At 42.0% G+C, this 24,837-nt stretch overlaps 1 protein-coding gene across 5 annotated transcripts in view; it reads right to left on the minus strand.

The window, feature by feature from the left end:
• Positions 1-2,674: 2,674 nt before the first annotated feature.
• OSBPL1A (oxysterol binding protein like 1A) overlaps positions 2,675-24,837 on the minus strand; it is a 73,529-nt gene continuing 51,366 nt past the window's right edge. For all 5 annotated transcript variants that reach the window (XM_057397630.1, XM_057397631.1, XM_057397634.1 and 2 more), the window contains 11 exons: positions 19,871-19,946; positions 18,295-18,429; positions 16,078-16,175; positions 15,061-15,243; positions 14,478-14,585; positions 14,298-14,387; positions 13,916-14,042; positions 10,665-10,781; positions 9,913-10,036; positions 7,427-7,517; positions 2,675-3,856 (listed from right to left, as the gene is read on the minus strand). In XM_057397630.1, coding sequence (XP_057253613.1) covers positions 3,754-3,856; positions 7,427-7,517; positions 9,913-10,036; positions 10,665-10,781; positions 13,916-14,042; positions 14,298-14,387; positions 14,478-14,585; positions 15,061-15,243; positions 16,078-16,175; positions 18,295-18,429; positions 19,871-19,946 — 1,252 coding nt within the window. In that variant the 3' untranslated portion in view covers positions 2,675-3,753. The remainder of the gene's footprint in view (positions 3,857-7,426; positions 7,518-9,912; positions 10,037-10,664; positions 10,782-13,915; positions 14,043-14,297; positions 14,388-14,477; positions 14,586-15,060; positions 15,244-16,077; positions 16,176-18,294; positions 18,430-19,870; positions 19,947-24,837) is intronic.

Raw genomic sequence — 24,837 nt, forward strand, 5'->3', positions numbered from 1 at the left:
ATTTTCCATACAGAAATTTACACTTCAGATTACTGTCACAACTCCAGAAGTGATATATTTTCTAGTCCTCATATATATTCTTGAAGTATATATTATCCTTTTGGTAGGAAAGCTATTCTTACTAATTTAGTAAGTCCATAGCATATTCATATCTAACTTTTTATTATTATGATCTGCATTTTGTCACTCCCCAGGACTGATGAGCTCTCATGTGGGAAGTTTTCTTAATGAGAAATTGCTTTCTAAGGATTCTTCTATGGAAGAAGTATTTTGTGGTAAGTTTACCATTAACATACTTTCCAGTGAACCAGATTGAAAGTGATATAAATACTCTGCTAATTTTGAATGACCTCTTGTGGATATGTTACTTATTAAAGAAAGTTCCTGTAGATAGTCTGAATACTTCAGCAGCAAGACAGCTGAATCTTAAATCCTCGGTGCTGCTGGAATTCACCTGGGGATTTTTAGAGGCGCAGACATCCAGCAGTGCAACATCAGGTAGGTAGATGATGGTTTTACAACTTTGATGAAGACTGTAGCACTGTTGGTGAATAAGCTTTTATCCCGCAGCAGACTCCTCTGATCACAGCTTGCCCCTACAATCTTCGTGCCTTCGTGATTGTCATAAATGCCCGGTAGCCTTGAAAGTTACAGCACTACACAGTTACTTTTTTGGGGTGTTGCTTTATTGGAACAGAAAATGATCTTGCGTGTATCCACTGAAAACATGAACTGGAAAGCAAATGCTGTCACTGGGGCTGTTGAGGTTTGTTTCAGGTTTTGCCCTTGCAACCATAAGTTCTGCAGTATGAACAGTTAAGGAATAATCTTGCTGCTCTTTTCACATACTGCTGTGGCTGAAGAGGTTACAGTCCCTAGCTGTTTGCTCTGAGCTTCTGGCAGAGGTCACCATGGAACATCACTTCTCAGGTGTATTTTTCAGTCTGTTATGTCAGTCACTCAGCCGTTCTGCTTTCCGCACACTACAGTGTTGGGTCGCGTCAAGTAATCCAAGACTGAGCACATTACACGTACCACAGGGTGCTTTGGTGGGATTTATCTTTAAAAAAGTGAATTCAGGGCATGGGTTTGAATTCACGTTGTGGTTCCCTAGTTTGCTGTCACTCCCACTGCAGAGGGAACTGAAAGAGAACCCATCAGAGTACATAAATATTTTGCTTTCTGCAGAGCCCAAGCAAAAGGGCAAGTGCACTGACATAGACTGACATAGAGGCAGACCAGCTCCTTGAAGAACATGGTATTTAATACAGCTCCAACGAACTCGACACCCATCAATTGATAGTTCCATTGCAGAAAGCAAATGCCACCCTGGATCTGATGGGGCTTCATCCCCCGAGGAACCTGAATGGTTGGTGTACATCCCTGCTGAGCCTATGCAGCTTGCTGCCCATGTCCTAGATAGCAGTGATTCTTTTTATTATGTGAGGCATGTGGCAACCAGTCTGCAGATTGTTTGTGAAGGCTCTCAGACCTCAGAGAATGCAGTAACACTAGTAGAAGGTGCTGCTGATGCAGCAAATGATGTAAATTAACGTGAGAAGAACCACCATGGTCACTTGCTCCTAACAATCCACTCTAGGCTGTGCCTTCCTGCAGCAAAACTGAGGTTATCTCAGCCACTGAGGTTGTATCACTGTGTTGGGATGTTGAGCTGATGCTGGATGCAGAGGTTCCACCTTATGTAGAGCAGTTTCCGTAGAAAATAACCATTCCCTTTGTAGAGTGTTCTGTTAAAAGACTGGGCAGCAATTATATGCAGGGCTCAATTGCTACAACCGTAGGCCCATCGGCAGGTGATTTATTGTGCCATCCTAAGAGAACGGAATCTACAGCACAAGTGGAATCATCTGAGCAAGCTTATGCCTTGTCAGGTAAGAAAGTGTGGCTCTTTGTGTCATCTTCCTGTTTCAGCTTTCAGCTCTACAGCTTCATCAGTGGTCAGTAAATGGAAAGCACCAAAGTCAGTACAATGCAGGGTAGAGATGACTTCTAAGAAGCTACTGTACCAATACGATTTGCTTGGCTCCAGTGCATGTGTTAGATCTCGCTGACATCTGTTCCAAGTGTTCTGGCTAGGTCTCCTGCCCTCCTGTGGGCACTAAATCCATGTTACTTTTTTAAACAGGCTGTTTGGACTTCAGGAAGAATGGAGTCTACGCTGTAATGCATCATGCACATGCTCCAATAAAGCCAGCAACTGGCATAGCATTCTCATTCATTTTATACTTTCCTAGCATGGCACATCCTGAATGTTAACTTTGTGTGAATTTCACAGCAGTGGCCCAGCTTCTTCACTGTATGTATAAGCCTCAGAGATATGGGTCACTGTGAGAACTGGGCCCTCACATGAAAGGCTGCCAAAGAAAAGGCTTTCCCTTATCTATGCAAATATGTCTCAGCATCACTACCTGGGTAATCCTAGTAGTGCACAGCCTAAAAATAGGAAGCAGCTCTCTGCCTCATTAACAGTTTCAGCAGCACACCATCAAAGCAAGAGCTGCAGCCTGCATGTTGAAGGAGGATGCTCTTGGTTCCCCAACCATCCCCACCTAACTGCAGGGACTCACACTCTGCAGCTTCATCACAGCAGCTTTTGGAGCAGGCTTGCTCAGAAAGCAGCAGCACTGTCAAACACCACTCACTTCAGACTGGATGCAAGAAATTTTGAAGCCTTTATTTACCAGCGATTAAATTATTCAATTAACACTAACCTCCAGGCAGCAGTTAAAATATTGTACAAAGAGCAGCTTGCCCTCTAGAAGCTCTGTACACAGTTCAATATAAACTTACATGCTAAGATTGAATGCACCCCACTGAAAAGGGGTAAAGCAGCTGTGCACAGGAGGCCTCACTGAGGTGCTGTACTACCTTTGAAATGCACAAGACTTCCTTGCAGGGAGTTTGCACAGTACAGACACAGGTCCTGTCCCTCCCCACCATGTTCCACCGTCTGGACTGATGAGGTTCTTGTCTTTATACAGCGGTGCTGGGCACCAGAACTTTTAGTGCATGAAACAGATTCATTTCAAACCTGTCACTAGTGTGCAGTTCAAATCAAATCTGTAGATACTTGAATGGCTCTTAATTCCTTAAACCTCAAGGTTGGTAGCAAAACAGGAGAGCAAAATTCAGAACACACTGCACAAAACATTGAATAAATACCTCTGAGTAATGCTACCAGCTTAAACAATTGCATTAATGCTCCAGAGACCAGAATGCTTCTGGAATCTCTGACCAGAGCTCAGGATTAAGGGAGTTACTTTAGTAAAAGAAAAGTCAATTTTATGAAAAATTACATCTTTACAAAAGTGACACTTCCTTCTTCACCTAAGAACAGAATATTGCAGTTCCTCTGCGTTCTTTTAAGCATTCCCATGTCACAATAAATAAAACCAGTTTTACTTGTGCCAATGTTCTCTACAAAAGAAAGTATTCACAGAACAGCCGAAGGTGTTCTACTCCTCATACACCACAACCTAATATAGGTGTATTCAGCAAACAGGGCATCTTGAAACTGTGGTGACTCTGTCCACACAGGACCCACCATCAGCCAGAAAAATTATTCCCCTACCTATGGGACTGCAGATCATGTACCAGCAGATTTATTGTGGAGAGATGCTTAATAATCTTCTTGATAACTTGTCAGGTTTTTTCAGGAGATAAGTAAAACAAGGGAAAACATTAAAACAGATTAAGACTTATTTGTATCAGTCACAGGCTCCTTATTGCATTTTAATAAATATCAGGCAAGTTAAAGTAGTTTCTATCCCAGTAGTTGCCAGAATAGAGCCAGTCCTGTGCACCAGTGTAGGGATTGGGACCTTGGTGGAACCACCTGCAAGGAAACACAGAGCATGTAAGTGATTAACACCCACTTTTATAAAAGTTCAGAACTGCTTTGCTGCTTCTTCAGCAGTTTATTGTTCAAAGTAATTGTTGTGATTGAAGGAGCTCTCTCGCATTGCAATTTGTAAGTGAATTTAAAGTCATCTTCAGTGGGTGGATCCCCTCATTCACCACCACACAGCTTAAAATGCCTCCCAGATAGAATTACTGACACCAGTATTTTGTCACTTCAAGCAGCCCGGACTATTGCATATAAAAGGCAGGTACAGTTTTACTTCAAAGCAGTTGTGAACAATCATTTTGGCATGCATAAGCATCAACAGTTTTTGCAAGACATGTAAACACCACAAGCACTGCAGTCCTGAAAACAGGAAAACATTATTTCCGAGGGATCTAGACCGCCCCTTGTTTTTTACAGCCTTGTTTTGCACACTCGGAACAAGTGTGCCTGTTATCCTTAGAGTAGGTGAAGTATCACCCACAGGCTGCAGGAACAGCTTATTGTAACATCACTGTGTTGCATTACACCATTACTGCTGGGAGCCTGATCTGAATGCCCAGAAAGCTGATTCCATTTGTAGGAAGTTACTTGCAAGCACTTGCTAAGATGGTTGTGGGTAGAAATGCTGAAGTTTAGCACCTTCGTTCTTTTTTTCCTCCCCTCTCTCCTCTTACGGAGGTGCACAGATTACACCTCCATGTGTGTAAAGCCTTTTGCTGTGGAGGACTATCTGTAAAATAAGGTTCACTTACAAGGCCACACTACGGGCAAGTATCCCCCAGTAGGGAGTAACGACCCTGTCAAATCACCCTGGCCCAGAAGTTCTTCTTCCTTCTCTCCTATGCTGTTTCTGGCACTCCTGCAGCTGTTACTGAACACCACTTTCTGTTGGGGCCCAGTTACTCAAGCTTCTGCCTCAACAGCACACACTGCACAGTACCAGACCTCCAACATTTTAACTTCTTGCTACATTTTGTTAAGCTGCGTTTATGGCACAAGTCAGCTTGCTAGAAGCTGCTTCTGTGGTTAACAGGCTCCACAGCTTCCTTTCACCTCCTCTCTGGCCACAAAAGCCAGTACTTCCTTCATATCCCCCTCACCGCAGCAAACACACTCAAATCATGTACGTGCAAGGCAGCCCATTTTAACTCATCCCTTCCAGGGTACCATAAGGTTTCAGAACAGAAATTAAAGCACATTTGGACAAAATATGACTTGATCTCTTTGCAACATCATAAAGGCCACCAATACTGCGGTTGTGTTACAAAGCAGGGCAGCTAACGGGCAAGTCTTGCTTGTCTCAAAAGACTCAAGATGTGCATCACAAGAAATGCCTTGTACCATCTTTGCAGTGGTGAACTGAACAGCTGCAGCACACTTGAGCAGTTCTGCTGCTGTCCTGGTTAAGTGAACTGAAGTCAAAAGAAGTCATTCACCCCAGTACTGTCCATGGTTAACTGCTGCATCGTCTCCACACAAGATGAGTCAGCTATTCCAAAGTGCGTGCATATGTCTAGTTCACAGGTAGTAGCAGCTCACACTGGAGCACAAACCCAAGCATTTGCTGGGAGGCAAGAATATAAATTACCTCATCTCTCAGATTAAAGAATTCATTCTACCACCCAGTACCTCACTAGTGTGTCTTCAACACTTGTACAGCTCAGGTCAATGTGCCCCTCCTCCAGCAGTCACCTACTCCAATAGAATGGGGAAGAGCAATAGGAAGAACTGAGTCTGAGAGACACAGGAGACCCAGACCAATCAGATAATCTAGTTTCAGAACAGGTCTTCAACTCAAGACTTGAGACTACTGGTCAGCCTCTAAAGCATTCAGTGTTCAATATGAATCACTTCTTCAGAAACACCAAGACCCACCCTTCTAAGTGGATTCGAAATAACTTAAGGAAAATCACTCGGCGCTTTGAAGAACTGTCCTACAAGGAAGGAACTCTACTAGCCAGAGTTAAGAAACTGGCTTTTCTGAGGCAACGAAACTGCACTAATTCACACCAGAGTTTGTATTACACTGAAGGTAAGACCTACAGTTGATCTGGGAACAGAATTCTCCTTCACAGTATGCATTTTCCCACCCCCTAAGCACAACGCTTCCTTTACAGGATTTATGTTCATCCTTTGGAGGAGTCACACCTGGCATTCCAACTAAAGAGATCAGAGACTAGGAATTTCCTGCTGAAGCTTTAGAAAGAAAAATCCTGGAAAAAAATATTGCAAGACCAGTGCTGAGCAGGTCTATGGTACCTCCACAACAGCAACTGAAGAACCTTGTGAATGGTTTCTGCACTAATTATATACCTTGAAAACCACTGCTCTGCGTTGCCCCCTGGGAATTCCCCAATTTCCCATACCAACCTCAGGTGCTTTGGGCTATACCTTAAGCTACGTCAGGCACCTGGAAGAACAAAATATGACTCTCCCTTGCTTGGAAAACACTTGGCGAGAGCTACAAGCACTCTGAATTCAGGAAAGGAAGCAGGAGGTGCAAGACTGTCCAGCACTTAACACGTTTACTTGGAAGCATTACAAAGATGGTATTTTCCACCAGTCTCAGGGCAAACAAACCCAAACACTTCAGGAGAGCAGGCACAGGAAAAAGACAAGGCAGACATGTCCAAACCTGGGACTCTGGCATGATGGGTGACTTCATTTGAAAAAAAGAAAAAAGTGATTTATAGTTATAAACAGGCATTTTAAAGATTTAATCCACAGTGTCTGGGCGTATTAGCAGCTAGTTAATAGAGAAAAGACGAAGCTTGCTTACTTTCAGAGACTTTAGCCCTACCACTTTTTCCTGTGGAGAGACCTTATAGAAGGAGAGACCACAAATTTATTCTTTTAAATAAACCTTTTCTGGTCAAACTAGACTCAATTCGGTCATGTTTGCAGTTTCTACTTAGCATGTGTGCAAGGGTTCACAAATGACCCCTCTCATCTTGTAGTAAAAAAGCAAACAAACATCCTTGTAAGCTAACGTTTCCCTTATCTCTTCTAACTTTAGCAGTTAGTAACCCTTTCAGAAGGAGGACCACAATTTTGATAGCTGGGTGATACAGTCATTTCACTAGTTTTGAGAATAACTATATGCAGTGGGAATACAGTATTGCCAGCACAAAGCAACCGATCTGAGAAGTCATGGGCAAAAAGCTATAAAGTTCACTGGAGGAAACATTTCCTCCTCCCTTTGGCCAAGCATGCAAATTTGAGGCGATTATAAATTAATCAGCAACAACAGTCCTTACAAGCAGCTATCGGTGGCAACACCTCTTCCTGGTGTCAGAACAAAGAGGTGCTCAGAAAAGACAGCACAATTTGAATATGGGTGTGTGCAAGCAGCGAGAGGGAAAGGAGTGAGACCAAACCTGGCACTTCTCTCTGGAAGCACTACAGCCTGCAGGGACCAAGTCTGCAAATAGAACAGTGGCACTACCAAACCTGATGATGTCAGCTCTTCATGCTGACACAGCACTGCACATCACCAGCATGGACTGTTCAGAGCCTCTACATAACTTTACACACACACAGAGGCGAGCACACACTAACCTCGTTTTCCAGTCTTCCTCTGACTTTGAACGATTTTTGCGGGCAGTCCTTTGTTTTTCTTCTAGCCTCTTCTTTTCTTCACTAGCTAGGTCTTGAAATAATAAGAACACACAAGTAAAAATACAGAAGACATTAAAGCATAATATAAGATGGACATTACCATCCGACCCAGCAAATAAGGAAAGCAGTAAACATCGTCCATTTAAACCACAGAAATGCTTCTGGTTGTCTAAGAGCAAAGCCAGGCCAGCTGCAGCACAACATCAGTCAATGAAATGCCAGTCTTTAAGACTGCTAAATACATGTTTGTCCATCACCTGAGGGCCCTGAAAACGTGTTTATGTGACACCAAATGTGAGCTAGGTGAGGTGGCATACCTACAATTTATTTCAGTAGGGAAACTAAGATACGCTGGATTTATTTCAGAAGCCTGGCCGCCTGCTTCTTTTAAGGTTTGGGATAAGTTGTTACTAGTGCCTAGTTCCTGATCAACAGGGAGTTGGAATATTCATTTCCAAGCCACAAAGAATTGTCACTCTGCAGCATCCTTCAGTTTTTAACACACTAAGGTAGCACAGCTCATGGTCCTAAACAAGCGGAACAGTTGCTTCTCTTTGGCAGAAAGGGTGGTGAGAAAGTTTGAGTCACACTAAGAAGGAGATCAGGTGAAGGCTGATCTCTTTCCTACCTTTTTGAATCCTCAGAAAGCATTTCATTGACATTTTAGAAATAAGTAGTCTTTTTGGAAGTTCATTTTTGGAAGGCATTCCCAGTTACCGTGCCAGCTCTTAACATAGTACATATTACCAGCCTATCTGCTAGACAAACTTTAAGCTGTTAGTATAGTTAAGGAATATGGTCTGTTGACAACTGCATAGTTTCTGCACTTCAAGTTTAGACAAATTACTGGGGATGTCTGCATGAAGTACATCCATCGTGATGGCCACAAAAGAATCATACAGGCAGGAGAGACTGGTTGTGGGAATTCACTGATCTGCCTTTTAAAAGCCTCAAAGAGGTGGTTTTCAGCTTCTGAGAAAAAAACTGCACAGTTCAGCTGTACTGCATTACCCCTGTGTCACTGTTTTGTTTTCATAGCCAGATCTCAGACTGTCACAGTCATTGCCCTACTACACAGCTGAAACTGGATCAGAGGTTTTGTGACTTAGCCCAATCACTTGGCAATCCAGAGAAAGCAAGAGCCCCAATGCTTTTAGTCTACAAAGCTGAGCACCCTGCTTTAATATGCAAAATGCCGAAGAAAAAGAAGCAAAAAGAGGGCCAGAGGAACCAAATGCCAGAAGACTAAAAGACACTTTTCATTCTATGGTATCTACAGTAACAGTCTCCATGACATTTCTAAAAAGCACACTATTTCTACTCACTGAAAGCTTCATAATGTATTTCTAATTCACTGTTCTAAAACAACAGAAATGTTCAACTCTCAGTGAAGAATAATTTTGCATCAAGTGTATTTTTTGGTTTTACAGATTCATTTAAAACAGTTTGAGTGCATTTCTCAGAACTGGTACATCAAAATACTCCTTTTGCATCAGGCTTATGGAAACAGAAAACTGAGAAGTTCACAAATGCTGGTTTTTGATGCTCAGTCTCCTCAGACTAGTTTCTAATTACAGGGCTTACTATGGAGCACAAACACAGAGTGTTTGGAAACAGAGGGCCTAAAGCTAAATAAAAAGCACAGCATCATGAAGTTTAAGATTCTTGCTTATATGGAAGAACATAAACAAGCAGATGATGTGCTGGGTTCCTGGCCAGCAACTAAGTGCCCATAAGCCACTTATTTACTCCCATCCACCCCAATGAGTTAAGGGAGAGAATCAAGGAGCAAAAGCAGAAAAACCCCAAAAAACTAACAGGTTGATACAGACATTTTAATAAGTGAAGGGAAACCAAAAAAAAAAAGTATGGAAGTGATGCAAAGGCAACCACTTACTACCTTCCCCCAGCAGAACTGTATATGCAGCCAGTATCCAAGCCACAGCTACTTCCCCTGACATACACAATTTATTGCTGAGCATGATGTTACATGGCATGGAATATGGTCATGTTTGGGTCAGCTGTCCTGACTTGTGTCCCCTGCCAGCCTCTTGCCAACTCCAGAAACAGAGGTGGCCTTAACACTGTGCACATGTTGTTCAGCAATAACCAAAACACTGATGTGTTATCAACGCTACTTTGGTCACCAGTCTAAAACACAGCATCATATATGGGCTGCTATGAAGGAAATTATCCCAAGCACCCCCAGTAGAAGTGGGTGACACATCTTTCACTAGAAGCATACCACAGCCTGCAGAAGGCTGTATTGTATTAAAGAGCTACTGTCTGCAGCATGGAGAAATATATCTTTATGGGTAGCTACTTATTCACAATTTATCTAAAAACTTAAATGTGGAATTTACTTTTTTATCATCACTCAGTTTTAACAAAAAAAAACAACCACCTTTGCCAATAACTGAAGTTACCTATTTCTCCATTTTCCATGGCTCTGATATCTGGTCGTAGCCGGCAGTCAGTTTTGGGGATGACACTCTCCATTTCTTTGTCCAGCTCATTCAAAGCCATAGCAAAGCTAGTAAAATTATACATCTAAAATTCAGAGACAAAGATAAAAAGTGAGTTTACAATGTCTCTGGCAGCTAGTCTTAATACACAAGAAAGATTTTTACTATGTTTAAGTTTTTATGATGTTTTTGGACAGCACCTAAGTGCTTTTTTTATTGTTCAATCACTCAAGATACCAGCAAAAATGCACTGTCAGGCAGAGTGTAGGTGATCTGCGGTGGTTCTGTTTAAGCAGGCAGGCATCCAGTTACTCAGTGCACTATTTCTCTCTTATCTTCTTTTTCCAGTCCTACTGGTATTTTCCCTATCTCTGTAGAGAGATTTCCTCCTTGATAAACTCACTGAAGGCACCTTTCTGTGTTCCAATTCTTGGTCTTTCCAATTGCACACATACCCTTCCTTCCATTCTGCTCACTGGCTCTCCAGCTCCACAGCCCTGCACACACCAACTCAAGCTATGCAGGCATCTCCTAGGAAATGTCTGTCCATCCAACCCCACATTATAGAGTTACAGTTGTAGTGGGAAAGTTTGTTGCAATAAACAGGCAAATCCAGACTTGTTAATGAAGAGATAACAAAGGGGTTTGCTTTGTGTTGAAGACAGAGAATAACAGGACAGCACACACTTTCAGTGAGCAGAAGCATAGCTGACCTGGGCTGAATTTGGAGGTCTTGGAGTTATCTTCCACAGCAAAATACTTCCAGGAATAACATACACACTCTCCGAATCTGGCAAAGGCATCTCATCTGATTCCTCAGTATTGCCCATCTGAAAGCAGCAAATAGAAGAGGAGGAGTTATATGAATCATAAACCATTTAGACCCATTCATTCCAACACTGGAACTTACATAAAATTATATCCTTGACCAAAAGTAAGTAATTTCAGCCACAAAAGACTTTTCTAAATGCTTGTCAAGAAGGATAGCAGCATTAACATAGTATACATACTCCCAGTTCCCTCCCAGTGGAAGACTATCAACAGTTTCTTGCATCAGCATCTCTTATATATAACCTGGATGTTCCAAGCGTTAAGAAATGTCATTTTTTCTACCACAGAGATGCCCCGTTTCCTCAAACACAAGCATTCCCATGCCTGGCATTTAGCTCCACTATCATTTCATTAACGTTTAAGAACAGAAGTCACATTCCTCATCCTTCCACATCAAAGAAACACCAGCACGTGATGCAAAAGCTGTCTTCAGCTTGCACACAACAAAGCCCTACACTAGTGCTCTTTGCTCAGAGGAACGTTTCTTTCCGTTCACCACTACACTACTACAGTGGCAAACTGCAAACATTAAATGAGTATCCTAGATGAGCTACTTCTTCTGGGAAGGGTATGCTATGAAGGCTGACGCTTACAGCCTGAGGCAGCAGCAGCCACAGCACTGTGAAATACTTTTCCCAGAAAGGGAAAAACTTACCCAGGGTTACTAGGACAGTAGAGAACAACTGCTGTAGATGTGACCTGAACTAGTTCTAAAGCATCGCCCATTTTATGCACAGCTTTAAAGCAGGTGGGGTCCAATGCTGCTGACACCAATTCTGCCACACAAGCTACATGACAATCCTGAACTAAAGGCAGCTTGACATTGAACGTGGCTCTACCAAGAAAACTTGGTGTCACTATCACAGCTAAAACCAGCAGCATGTTTTAAGAGATTAAAACCTAACTGGATTAAAACCAGCACTGGAGATTAAAGCTGAATTTAAAGGCAACTAATACTTTAAATACATTGGCTACATGCCAACAGCTTTAATCCTGCTGCTAACAAGCTTTGCTTTCTGATGATTGCATCAGATAATACAGACCAATGTTTTAGTGCAAAACAAATCCAGTACCCAAACTAGACTCAACTGTCCTCTGAGATGATTTGTGTGTCATGCCTCTGAGAAAATTAGGGATTCTGTTTCATTGTGGAGCACTTGGATACAGTGTTTTTAATAATGAACACTTTGCAAAGTAATCAGAACAATATGCAGACCAGGTTCAGTGCCTCAGCTATTAGGAAGATAAACAAGGGTTTTAGCCAACTGTATCTCAACTGTGCTTGCAATCTGACATTCTGTCCTTGGAAGGACACCAATCAATCTTGCAGAAGTCAAGAATTTGAAGCAGAACAGATGAGTAAGGTATCCTTATATCAAAACAAAGACACTTCAATACCAGACTGTCCAACTCCAAACCAACTTCCATAGAAAGCCTACAATGCACACTGCCATTTGTGCCCTGGTGGATACATAATGTTGTAAGAATTACAGAGAATTTGTTAAAAAGTGGATTTTCATGTGCTCTCGGTATATTGTTAGGAGGGTAGTGATAGACTGTGCCAAAGCAAGACTTCTGGTGTCTGTAAAAAAGAGGAGGTGCTGTTGCTTTACATGATGCTCTTCCATATACTTCCATTGGAAATTCTGCACAAAGTGCTTTATCTTGATTTAAAATAGGCTCTAGTTCATTAAGAACAGAATCACCCTGGTCTAACCACAGCTCTATAACTCTTCTGATCTTGGTAAAACGTCACCTCCGCATGCATGAGGTTTTGCCTTGCTTCTTGCAAAATTACTTTTCCTTAAATTTTATCCCTATTAAAAAAAAAAATAATCAGAGAGACTTGGGGGAAAATCCAGTGCAATTGCAGAAGGACTCACATTGAAGCAGGTCCCCTAAAGGGAAACGAGCAATTCCTCATTTGTAGCAATGCAGCATGGAACAATAGTTGGAATATAACTAAATAAATCTGAAAATTCTAAGAGAAGTTTCAAAGACAGGTACGTTCATGCTTGAATGAATCTTTCACTACTATGAAGGGACAAACCACATCCAGACATGATACATAAAACTTGGCTCACGTAGATGCTCAAAACCCATAAACAATATCAACTCCTCAAACACAAGGGGGCAGTGGGAATACACATTCAGCAGACTGCCCGACTTGTAGCGTGCATTACAAAGCTTTCAGTTTTCTACGCAGAAATAGCTCTGTTAAATGAGTAGGAAAAGCCTGCTTTTCTGGTGTCAGAGCAACACTGCAGCTTGAGCTTCATTTTGAATAGTCTTAAGCATCGTTGGGAAATGCAAAGCAGTAGCTGAACAAAGACACAGGGTGTGTTTTTCTCTGTTCCTTCTCCCTAGAGCTCACAGGGTCAGACTCGAAGAGAAGCAGTAATCCCCAGTGCTTTAGTGCTCTCCTGATGACAAGCACTGGTGCAATCTCAGATACAGCAACAATCTGAACCTGCACAGAAACAACTGCTTTCAGAGTTCTCTATCTCTTTTTTCTTAAGAAAAGAACCTACCAACAACCCAAACCAACAAAAAAAAATCTGTCTCCAGTCAAAGGGTAGCAATCCCTGCTTAAAGGTATTATGTGAGTGTGATTCTTCATCAAGCTGTATGTTATCACATCACCATTCACCTTAAACAAAAAGCATACTGATGACCAGAAATCTGGAGAAATTAAGAATGAAGGTTTGGGTTTATTTTTCTTTTACAAGGATTTTCTGCATTCATTCTGAAAGCTGTATAATATGATCTTCTATCAAGATGAAAAACTAGACTATTCTGCCTCTAGAGGTCAAAATCCTCCTATGAGAATATCAGTGCTATCACATATGACCAGAACCGTGGTCCAACTAATGGATATGCTATTTCCTCCATGCGACTTGAGAGAAAGATGCTGGTAATGAACCAGCCACTATTTAGACCACTTCAAGGTTTGGATAGTTTGAATACAAATCCTTGAAAAAGAAAGTATTTCATCCCTTAATGACAGTACTCATCCAATACATTTTGTATCCTACTAGGAAAGAGTAAGTGAAATAGATCTTAATGCTCTAAAATGCTACTAAAAATTATTTTAGCTGCCTTATGCTTTTGAGATGCTTTATGTGATTAATACCTGTTTACTGCTTTTCTTCTCTTCTGTATTTTTCTTGTCAAGTTTTTTGTAAGCATCAAATGTAGCTGGGTCAACACTGTACAAACACTCAGTCCACTTCCCATACAGCGCACAAAGCTTCTTTTTACTGTTAAAAAAAAAAAAACAACTAAGTTTACAAAAGAGCTTAAAGAGATTTATTTCATCGTTTCAGGCAAAAACACCTGAAAGGAGAACTTTTGAGAGCAACTCTTAAAACTCCATTATTGATATTGCACAATTCATACCCTTGCTATTGCAGGTTCATGCCTTTGACAGACTACGTTAAAAGGCATTCAGTTCTAAAGTTGCCATCAGAAACAGAGGACAGCCATTTGTTCCCTATTAGAAATGAAGCTGTTACCTTTTGTCCTGAATGTAGCCTTCAACTTTGTGCAACTCCTTCCCAAAGAGGCCGCAGGGCTTAAAGCTCAGTATACATTTTTCACCAGTTCTGAAGGCAGAACAAGAAGGCATTAATTACTTCCAAATACTTTTCTTTTTCAACTTATAGCAAGTGAAAGCACTCATGTTCTTAACTTACTTATGGTTTGTTATTTCTACGTTTCCATACTGCTCAATCCAAAGTTTGCCCACAATAATGTTATGCACACAGCACGTAGGATTTGTCCACGTGTAGGCTTCATTGTGTCTAAAGGAGGGAAATAAAAACTGAAATACTGCATCGTTGTACTGGATGTCGCTCTTGCAACCAGCCACCATCTCTAATTTGCACCAAGTCTTGAAATGGATGTGGTAGTAAGTCAGGAAACCCAAGAAATTTATTATCCTATTGCTACAGATTTTATCAATTCCTTAACACAGCCACTTCAGTGCAGTCACTGTTAGCACTGAATGACAAACACGACCAAGCATGCTAGTCTTAGTAGTACTGATGTCCAGGAATCTGCAGAACATACAGACACAAGCCCCAACTACTAATACTATCACTACGCAGTTAGGAGACATGACGGCAGTTCTTTTCATCTTCTCATGCACTCCTCCCCACAAAGTGATATGCCATCAAACATCAGTATGTGGGTGTTAAACAAGTTCATGAGACTAATGCACGCTAATCATCATGAATGTGGCCACTGTGCCTCTGCAATTATTACTTATCAACTTACTCAAGAAGCTCCAAAGTCATTGTGCCTTTTGGTTCTGCTTCCACGCTCTTGCCCCAGAATTTGAGTTTAGGATAAATTGATCCATGAAACACAAAATCATTATTTAAACCTTCAGCATAGAAAGCACTGATGGGTGGATGATGGCTAACTTGCTCTGAGAGAAGTCTAAATCCAAGATCATCTCTGCAAAATAAAGATAACCAAAAGCACAGATCTATGTAATCAGCATAGTGAAGTTGCAGCTATTTTCCCCAGGGTGAAACAGATGGTTGGGCCCATGCATAGTTGTTGTACTCAGTGCAAGAGTTAGTTGCAACCCTAGGATAAAACAAAAAGATCAACTAATACACACAACATCCTCATTCTAAATAACTGAAGACAGACTGGATGAGGCTTTGAGCAACATGGTCTAGAGGAAGGTGACCCTGCTCATGGCAGGAGTAACAAAACTGGATGATCCTTGAGGTCCCTTCCAACCCAAACCACTCTGTGGTTCTAAGCTAATGTAAAAAGGTAATAAGGATTACCAAATCCTATCAGCCACCATGTTTACTTTTGATAGTGACCTCTTAAACTTTCACACAAACATAGGCTAAAACCTTACTTGAGAGAAAAACTTTACCTTAAGTGCGGCTGCACATTAATAGACTAAAATTGCCTATTTGTATTCTGGGCACTCATATAATGAATATTACAATTGTAACACCTTCCTTAGGTACCATGCATCTTTTTGTCCGGATGGTTTCGGAGAAAAAAAGGCATCTTAGTAAATAAAGCTTGTTTTTAAGCCTGACAAATTTCACTTGCCAGATATGAGTTGAAAAGTTAAGTATTCTCCCTCCACTGGAAGGTGTATTGCTGACCACCAACATGTAATGCAAGCAACTCCAGCAGCTACTAGGAGAATGGAGGGAATCCTGCAAGCTAAAGAGCATTCTGCAAGCCACCTGACAAGTCTAATAAGACATCAGGTACACCGAATAATATGACTCTTCAGTGCATCTTCTTTTTTTTTACCTGATCAATTCATACGTCTCTCCAAGCAATGGGTTGAACGGCTTCCCTGTACGTTCCCACTGCGAGGCCACAGCAGACACAGCAAATGCAGCAACACACTATTCAAAAGAGAGCACATGGTTAATCTCCTGTATCTTAGTCTTTACCTACCACAGTCATGGTATTACAGAATGAATCTTCCACAATAGCTTAGCAAAGTTCTGTTTGCAAGGCAGGGGAGTAAACGGTATTCATCAAAAGGCTAAAAAACCCCAATTTTTAGGAAAAGCAAAACATTTTCCTAGATAAGTACCCTGGTTTTGGCTGGGCTAGAATAATTTTCGTCCTAGTAGCTGGTACAGTGCTGTGTTTTGGATTTAGGATGAGAATAAAGTTGGTAACACCGATGTTCAGTTACTGCTGAGCAGCACTTAGAACTGAGTCAAGTCATAGAATCACAGAATAGAATCGTAGAATAGTTAGGGTTGGAAAGGACCTTAAAATCATCTAGTTCCAAACCCCCTGCCATGGGCAGGGACACCTCCCACTAAACCATGTCACCCAAGGCTGTCCTTTTCTGCTCCTCACCCCATCCCACCAGCAAGCAGGCCGGGGGTGCACAAGAAGTTGGGAGGGGACATAGCCGGGACAGCTGATCCCTACTGACCACAGGGATATTCCAGACCATATGGTGTCATGCTCAGTATACAAACTGCAGGGAAAGCTGGGTGGGAACCCCTGCTCAGGAAATGGCTGGGCATTGGGTAGCAGGTGGTGAGCAACTGCATTATAACTTGTATATTCTAATTATTTTATTATCATCATTTTCACTTCCTTTTCTATTTAACTGTCTTTATCTGAGCCCACAAATTTTACTTATTTTTCCCAATTCTCTTCCCATCTTGTGGGAGTAAGCAAGCAGGTTTGGTGTTTAGCTACCTTAATTGTCTGCCAGGTTAAACCATGACAGTCCTGGCCACATGGTTTGAATGCACCTGACTTCACCTAGACTTTCAGGTAACCTGCTTGTTGACCAGGTCATCATAAATGACCTCCAGCACAGCTAATTCCTTCAGGTACTGAATACCTTTACCTTTCTGCATGGTGGCCCGCTTGCCTGGGTGACACATAAAACATCTTCCTTGAAGGGACACATTTCCTTCATGCCTGACAGGAGTCACCTCCAGAGGCTGAGGATTTGTGCCACTTTTCAAAACACTTTATCGCTCCCCTCTTCTCCAGAAATGGATTCCAGCTGTCTGACTTCCTTAGCCTCCAATTCCAGGCTACTGGCCCTGGTATCCCAGCATCTGAGTAGCCAGGCAATAATGTACTGACCAGGATGAAGCTGAAATCTCTTCATGTATCTCATGGCTCACTCATGGATAGAGATCGTTTATGAATGATCATTTGTGAATTCTTCCTCTTCCTCCACCCAGGTCAGTGGCCACCTCTCTCCCTCCTCCCATTCTCATGATGGCCCTGCTTCAAAGCAGTCTGCCTTGTCCACTACTTTTGCCTTCCCCCTTTTAGAAGAACCTTCTTATTCCTTTAACAAACCAGCTGACTTCAGCTTCCCCTATTTCTTATTGTGTATAGAGGCAATTGATACTTGCATGGGTTGTTTCTTTTGTTCAGCTGCTGTGCCAGTTGCAGGGCTTAGAGCAGCTGCCTGTTTTGTCTTCAGATCCAGACACCTTCTCTTCCCCTTGAGGGTACTGAATAATGTCGAAGGCTCAGAAGACATGGCCCAGCCCCATGCTGCAGTGATTTGTGTATCTCTGCAATTCCAGGGTGATAGCACACTTTCCTAAGTATTCTACCAGTTTTTCCAAATTCTGCATTTGTTTAGGGGTGAAATTAAAAACTGTTGGAGATGACCACTGTCCTAGCTGTGCCTCCTCCCAGTTTCTTGTGCCCCCCTTAGCCTACTTGCTGGTGGGGTGGTAAAAGAAGCTCAAAAGTTCTTGATTTAGTGTAAACACTTCTTAGCAACAACGAAAACGTCAATGTATTATCAACATCTCGTCCCAAACACAGCACTATACCAGCTGCTAGGAAGAAAATTCACTATCCCAGCTGAAACCAGGACAATCAGCAAAACTGGTTAATGAATAAGAGAATCCAACACGCAGCAAATTATGGGAGTTCCTCCTATGACGAGACTATCTACAAAGAAAAAAAATCCCAACCCATTCATCAAGAGCTAAATTGCAGAAGTTCCCACACCCAAAGTACCTGCATTCGCTCGGTCGTGCTGGAAACTGAGCTGGCTTTGTGGATGAGGTATGTATGCTCCATGTACTCTGTAAGTCGCTGTAGAAAGCTCAGCGGCTCATTGAAGATAACCGGCATTGTGATCTTCGACAGCTCCTGATGCACAAATGAAACTTGTGTTAAAAACCAAATGACTAAATACACTGACCTGCAGTGACCAAAGTGTAACTGGCTTATAAAACAAAAAAAAATGATGCTCTTAAGTGCTAATGCCATGTGCTTGACCTGGCTCTGCTAATGCCAAAAGGAAAAAACCCTGTACATCCCTTATGAGCCTGATAAGCCTGTGTTGACATTAAGGCTACTTTTAAAACAAAAACCAAAACATCAATCAAATAAACTTAATATCAAAAAATGCATTAAGAAGGTAAGAAGGTGAGATGAAACAACAGAATGGTGTATTAAGGACCTTTCTAAAGACTGAATTATTTATTACTTTAAAAATAGATATAGGCCATCTAATTACTTAAACGTATTATCTTCTTTAGAGTCAGGTAGGCAGGCAGGGGGAGAAGGACGATGAGAAAGGACAGAGAAACATGGTGGCACAGGAGTGAAAACCAGGATTCTGTATTCAGAAGAAAAGGGGAATTTTTGTGAAAGGAATAAAAATATTAACAGAGGTCTTACAGTTCTGATGCAGTTTATTCTCCTTCCCATTTTTAAAAAGCATGCCCCCTAAAGGCGTAACATAGCAGTGTTTTAAGCTGCCTGCAAAAAAGCATGTAGTACCACCACTGGCACTGTGCATGGCAAACAGCACTGTTCTTAACCATAATAGCAGCATATGGCACTAACAGCTTTGTCAGACGCTTTGATACAATCCACGCTAAGTTCCACTCCCTCCACCAACTTCTGTGCAGCATTTCTGCAAAGCAGAATTAAGATCTTTATGGTGGTGGTGGTGTTTTTTTTTCTGCACACACCTTACGCAAGACAGGCTTTCAATCTGCTCTTTGTATTTTACAGTTATAACACTTTTACACTAAAGCCACTGTGAGAAGGCTCAGACGCCTCACAACCACTCAGGAGACTTGGAGCTGCTGACACAGGTATTCCCCAGCACTTCTACACCCCATTGCTTGGTGCTGTTTATAGCTACAGCCAAGGGGTGAGGAGAAAACCAGTGACTAAATGCACATTACCGGCTGGCAGAGGTTTATCAGCAGTAAGTACTTTCAGCCTACTGCAGGGATCTAATGGAAAGAACTCTTCTCAATCCACCCTTAGCTGGAAGCAGATTAGGTGCCAACCAGGTAACCTCTGATCTGGCAACCGCCTGGCTAGTAAACACCATGGGGGGCAGGGGAAAGACTGAGATAATAAAAGAAAAGGAGAAGAGCAAAATTAAAGTAGTTAAAAAATCTTAAAAATCAAGAGAAAATGCTTTTATTGAAGGAATATTGCTCTGACAAGGTCTTACCTTCTTGAGTTGCGAAAGCAAATAAAGCATAAGCAGCAAATTAATAAGGTCCCTTTTGGGCCCCAAGTGAAACAATCACTTCCCATCTTTTATCATAGCTTTCTGATTACCTACCATTCCAATGCATTTTCTTAAGATACTCCAGATACTGAAGTCATTTCTGGAAAACATTGGAGATGGCAAGCTTGTTCTGCAGAAAGGAACAGGGAAGAAAGCAGAAGGAAGAAAAGTGTTCCATTACTAACCATGACTAAGAAACCCAAATACTCTTCTTCGAAAGTAACAGTTTTCTAATTTTTAAATTAAAAAACCCAAGGGGTTTTTGGAGCACTTAAACTGTTTTACCTGCACAGAAACCTGAATTTCTCCAAAACCAGAACAATTCCATTCCTTTCATTGTGCATAAGAGTAGTGGAAGAGAATTTCTACATCAGTTATTACAACAGTGCAAGTTCTTTCTGAGTATGTTCACTGTCTGAACAGATTTGAGAGTTAAGGAGTGAAGTTGTTTTTTTGCTAGTCACCTGAACACTGACAATGAAAGGCCATGACATTTATTGCCTATATTAAGATCAGCCTTCAGGTACAACAGAAGAATCAGCATCATTAAAGGACAGAACACACAGCAGCCTGTTATACGGGGGGCTGACATATCCTGAAGTGAATCTTAAGCATACTTTCAAAACCAACATTAAGTCTGTATAACATAGCCCGTATTTCTCAGCTTTGCAAGAAATCAGGCACAGATTTTGTTCAGTTTTCATACTGCTACTCACCAGATCAATTATTAATCCAATCTACCTACAGGAAAGCATAAATGTAGGTTGAAGTTCTTTGTCCACATCACTACTAAAATTTGTGTTTGGATCATGAAGCTACTACCAATGAGAAAAATTCTCAAAAGGTATTTATTGCCTCCTGTACACTCAAAATGCATGACCTATTTGAATTTCAACATTTAGCTAACTCTATTTAAATGATTGTGTTGCCCTTCTAACCAAGAAGGTTTTGTTTCCCCTCAAATTAGCTAAGCCAGTATCATTTTTAGAGTGTGAACAGGCTGTAGCTGCCTCCTCCACGCCTCTTCTCTGGTAAACAGAGTGCCAAAAGAAGAAATGAGAATTAAAACAAATTCTATTCAGGCCAAGATGTTAGTTTCAGTAGCCGTATTTGCTGTGTTACCTCCCATACTTACCTGCTACTGAAACACCTCCTTTACCAGGGCTGATGCTTCAGTTTTCAGAACGAAGCTAAAACAAATGCTCCCAGAAATACAAGCAGCCCTATCTAATAAAAACCCCAAGTCATATGCCTGAACTCCTCACAGTAGCAAACTACATTTTGTTAGCAAGTAGCTAACAGCCTAACACTGACTTGTTCCACTCGGCTCCCATGCAGGGGATGAGTGGGTAGGAGGATTTATTTTAATTGACCAACATGATATCACTCACTCCATATTCTAACTTTCCGCCAATACAAAAATATTTTGTGCAACAGATTACCTTAAATAATATCAGGTATAAGACGCTTCTGTAGATGCTTTGATACATATGTCCAGGAGAGGACAGTGTCCACCAAGTAGTCAGTCTTACCTTCATTTGTAGTGATAACTTATTTTTTTTTTGCATATTCTTCAATGAAGGCAGTTAGCTGACCCAGTATTTGTGTTTTGAGTAAGCCCTTCACATGCCTCTAGTTTGCTAAACTATATACAGGGACTGCTTTTTTCCCCTGCATGTAAAAAAACTCAAGTTTTCATTAAAGTTATCCTGTCCAATTCATTTAATTACTTGAAAGTCAGCATTCCGTTTCAGCCATTTACCCATACTTCCTACCTACATCAGCCAAACCTGATATGGGAGTCAGAAAACACAAACCAGTTTTAAGTCACCAAGAAAGATCCCAGGGACAAGTAAGGACATGTGGAAAAATGACAGGCAGCCAAGACTTGAGGCCCACTAACCTTGACACACTCCCTGTGATTAAGGGAAAGGTTTATGAATGCAAAAATTTCCTTCCAGAGGTCAATTTTAGAACGAACTCAGGAAGTTAACTTTAGCTTTAAGTGACAAAAACATCTGCTGGAATCTCTGTGCAGTAGAACAGATCAGATGTATTTAAGATCATTTACTTAAACAAAAACATTTGTCCATCACCTAGAGTAGACCAGCTACTACAGGAATCTTGTGGGGAAGGAGACACATGCTGTGAAGAAAGGCATGTTTAGCTTGCTCTTCATGTAAACCTGAGCAAAGTCCTGGCTCCCCAAAGCTACACACAAACACATCTGCATTCTGAAAAGTCCCAATGAGGGGACCAAAGGGAACCTGACCACAAAAACTCAGCAATAACAGGGAAGCAGCAGTGACAAGTGGATGTTAAATATAGTCTATTCAGGCTAAGATGTTAGTTTCAGTAGTCCTACTTCCTGTGTTATCTCCAATACTTATCTGCTACTGCAACACCTGTATCAAGACTGACGCCTCATTTTTGCACAAGGTTTTTTTTGGGTTTTGGTTGGTTGGGCTTGGAAAAGGATGTTTATTATTGGGGGTTTGTTGTGGGGTTTTGGGGGAGGGTTTTTCTTTGATTTTGGTTTTTAAAGTCTGGCTCAGATTAAAGGTTTCCCTCTTAAACAGAAGTGATTTGAATACTTGCAGATTATTTCATGTATTATTCTCCTATCTCTCAAACCATCTCCCAAAAATTTTTTAGAATTAAGTCCTCTATCAAAACACTCTATGAGCAATCAGTAGGACAGAAACTACATTAAAAAAACAGAATAAGACATCAGATTGGAAGTGGCACTATAATCAAAGACGTCTTCACCTATATTTGTACGTACATCCCAACACTGAATTTCTCAGAGCCAACAGATTTATTCCTACATCTCTAAAACTAAAACCCATGCTCCCCGCAGTCAAAACCTGATCTTTACCACCTTATGCAAAAGCCTCACCACTCAAGTTGGAGAGGCAGATTAGAACTCAGGCTTTCTAGATGAAGGTAGGAAATACTTATGCTGATTTCATATTTGAAAAAATCATGGCAGTCAGGTAAAGTTCCCGACAACTGGAAAAAGGGAAATATAACTCCCATTTTCAAGAAGGGGAAAATGGATGACCCGGGGAATTACAGACCAGTGAGTCTCACCTCTGTGCCTGGCAAAATCTTGGAGCAGATTCTCCTGGAAGGCATGCTAAGGCAAATGAAAATCAACAAGGTGCTTGGTGACAGCCAGCATGGCTTCACTAAGGGGAAATCCTGCCTGACCAATTTGGTGGTCTTCTCTAATGGGGCTACAGAACTGATGGTTCTGTAGAGCAGTTGATGTCATCTACCTGGACTTGTGTAAAGCGTTTGACGCTGTCCCACACGACATCCTTGTCTCTAAATTGGAGAGACATCAATTTGATGGACGGACCACTCGGTGGATAAAAACTGGCTGGATGGCCGCACGCAAAGAGCTGTGGTCAATGGCTCAATGTCCGGCTGGAGACCAGTAATGAGTGGTGTCCCTCAGAGATTGGTGTTGGGACCGGTCTTGTTCAACATCTTTGTTCGTGACATGGACAGTGGGATTGAGTGCGCCCTCAGCAAGTTTGCCAATGACACCAAGCTGTGTGGTTCGGTTGATACGCTGGAGGGAAGGAATGCCATCCAGAGGGACCTCGACACACTTGTGAGGTGGGCTGATGCCAACCTCATGAAGTTTAACCATGCCAAGTGCAAGGTCCTACACCTGGGTTGGGGCAATCCCAGGCACAGCTACAGGTTGGGCAGAGAAGAGATTCAGAGCAGCCCTGAGGAGAAGGACTTAGGGGTGTTGGTCGATGAGAAAATGAACATGAGCCAGCTTCAGTGTGCGCTTGCAGCCCAGAAAGCCAGCCGTATCCTGGGCTGCATCAAAAGGAGCGTGACCAGCAGGTCAAAGGAGGTGATCCTGCCACTCTGCTCTGCTCTTGTGAGACCTCACCTGGAGTATTGTGTGCAGTTCTGGCATCCTCAGCATAAAAAGGACATGGAACTGTTGGAACAAGTCCAGAGGAGGGCCACGAGGATGATCAGGGCACTGGAGCACCTCCCGTATGAAGACAGGCTGAGAAACTTGGGGCTGTTCAGCCTGGAGAAGAGAAGGCTGCATGGAGACCTCATAGCAGCCTTCCAGTATCTGAAAGAAGGCCTATAGGGATGCTGGGGAGGGACTCTTCATTAGGGACTGTAGTGATAGGACAAGGGGTAATGGGTTTAAACTTAAACAGCGAAGTTTAGATTGGATATAAGGAGGAAGTTCTTTACTGTAAGGTGTTGAGGCACTGGAATGGGTTGCCCAGGGAAGTTGTGAATGCTCCATCCCTGGTGGTGTTCAAGGCCAGGTTGGACAGAGTCTTGGGTGACATGGTTTAGGTATGAGGTGTCCCTGCCCATGGCAGGGGGGCTGGAACTTGATGATCTTACGGTCCTTTCCAACCCTAACTATTCTATGATTCTATGACTGCTAAACAGTGTAGGTACTGTCATACCCAACCCAAACGCAGCTGCAGTTCATCTGAGGTACTACAGGAAGTTAACAAGATTTTAAGCAAAATAACTTAATCAGGTCTATTCTCCAAGTGACTTGTTTCCATGTGATTACCAGAAATGGAAGTTAAGCAAACAAGTTACAGCAAACCCAAGGGTGTAAAGGTGGTATTAACAGCTGTCAAAACATTTGGACTTCTCACTTTGCACAGCATCAAGAAGTTGAGGTTTCTGCTCCAAAAAGGACACCAGTAACATCACAGACAATGCATATTAGACCACATGCCCTCTAACTAGCCCCAAAACCAAGAGGCACAAACTGAAGCCAGCAGCTCCAGGTAGATAACGTTCCTTAAGTCCTGTCAAACAGATCCTGTACCAGGCCAACCACCACTGCCACCAAGAGCCTTAGAAACAAGGCCAGAAATTCCACACAACTCCCACCCACAGAAACAGTTATCTCAAAGGTTAAGTTTAAATTGGCTGAGCTCTGAGGAGAAACAGTTTGCATCAGTATTTCTGTGGACAAGTCCCCGTGTGTCACCAAGATGTCAGGTAAA

Source organism: Pezoporus wallicus, unplaced genomic scaffold (assembly GCF_028554395.1).
Source record: "Pezoporus wallicus isolate ANWC-B61680 ecotype Strahan unplaced genomic scaffold, APGP_CSIRO_Pwel_v1 contig_227, whole genome shotgun sequence".
NCBI classification, from domain to species: Eukaryota; Metazoa; Chordata; class Aves; order Psittaciformes; family Psittacidae; genus Pezoporus; species Pezoporus wallicus.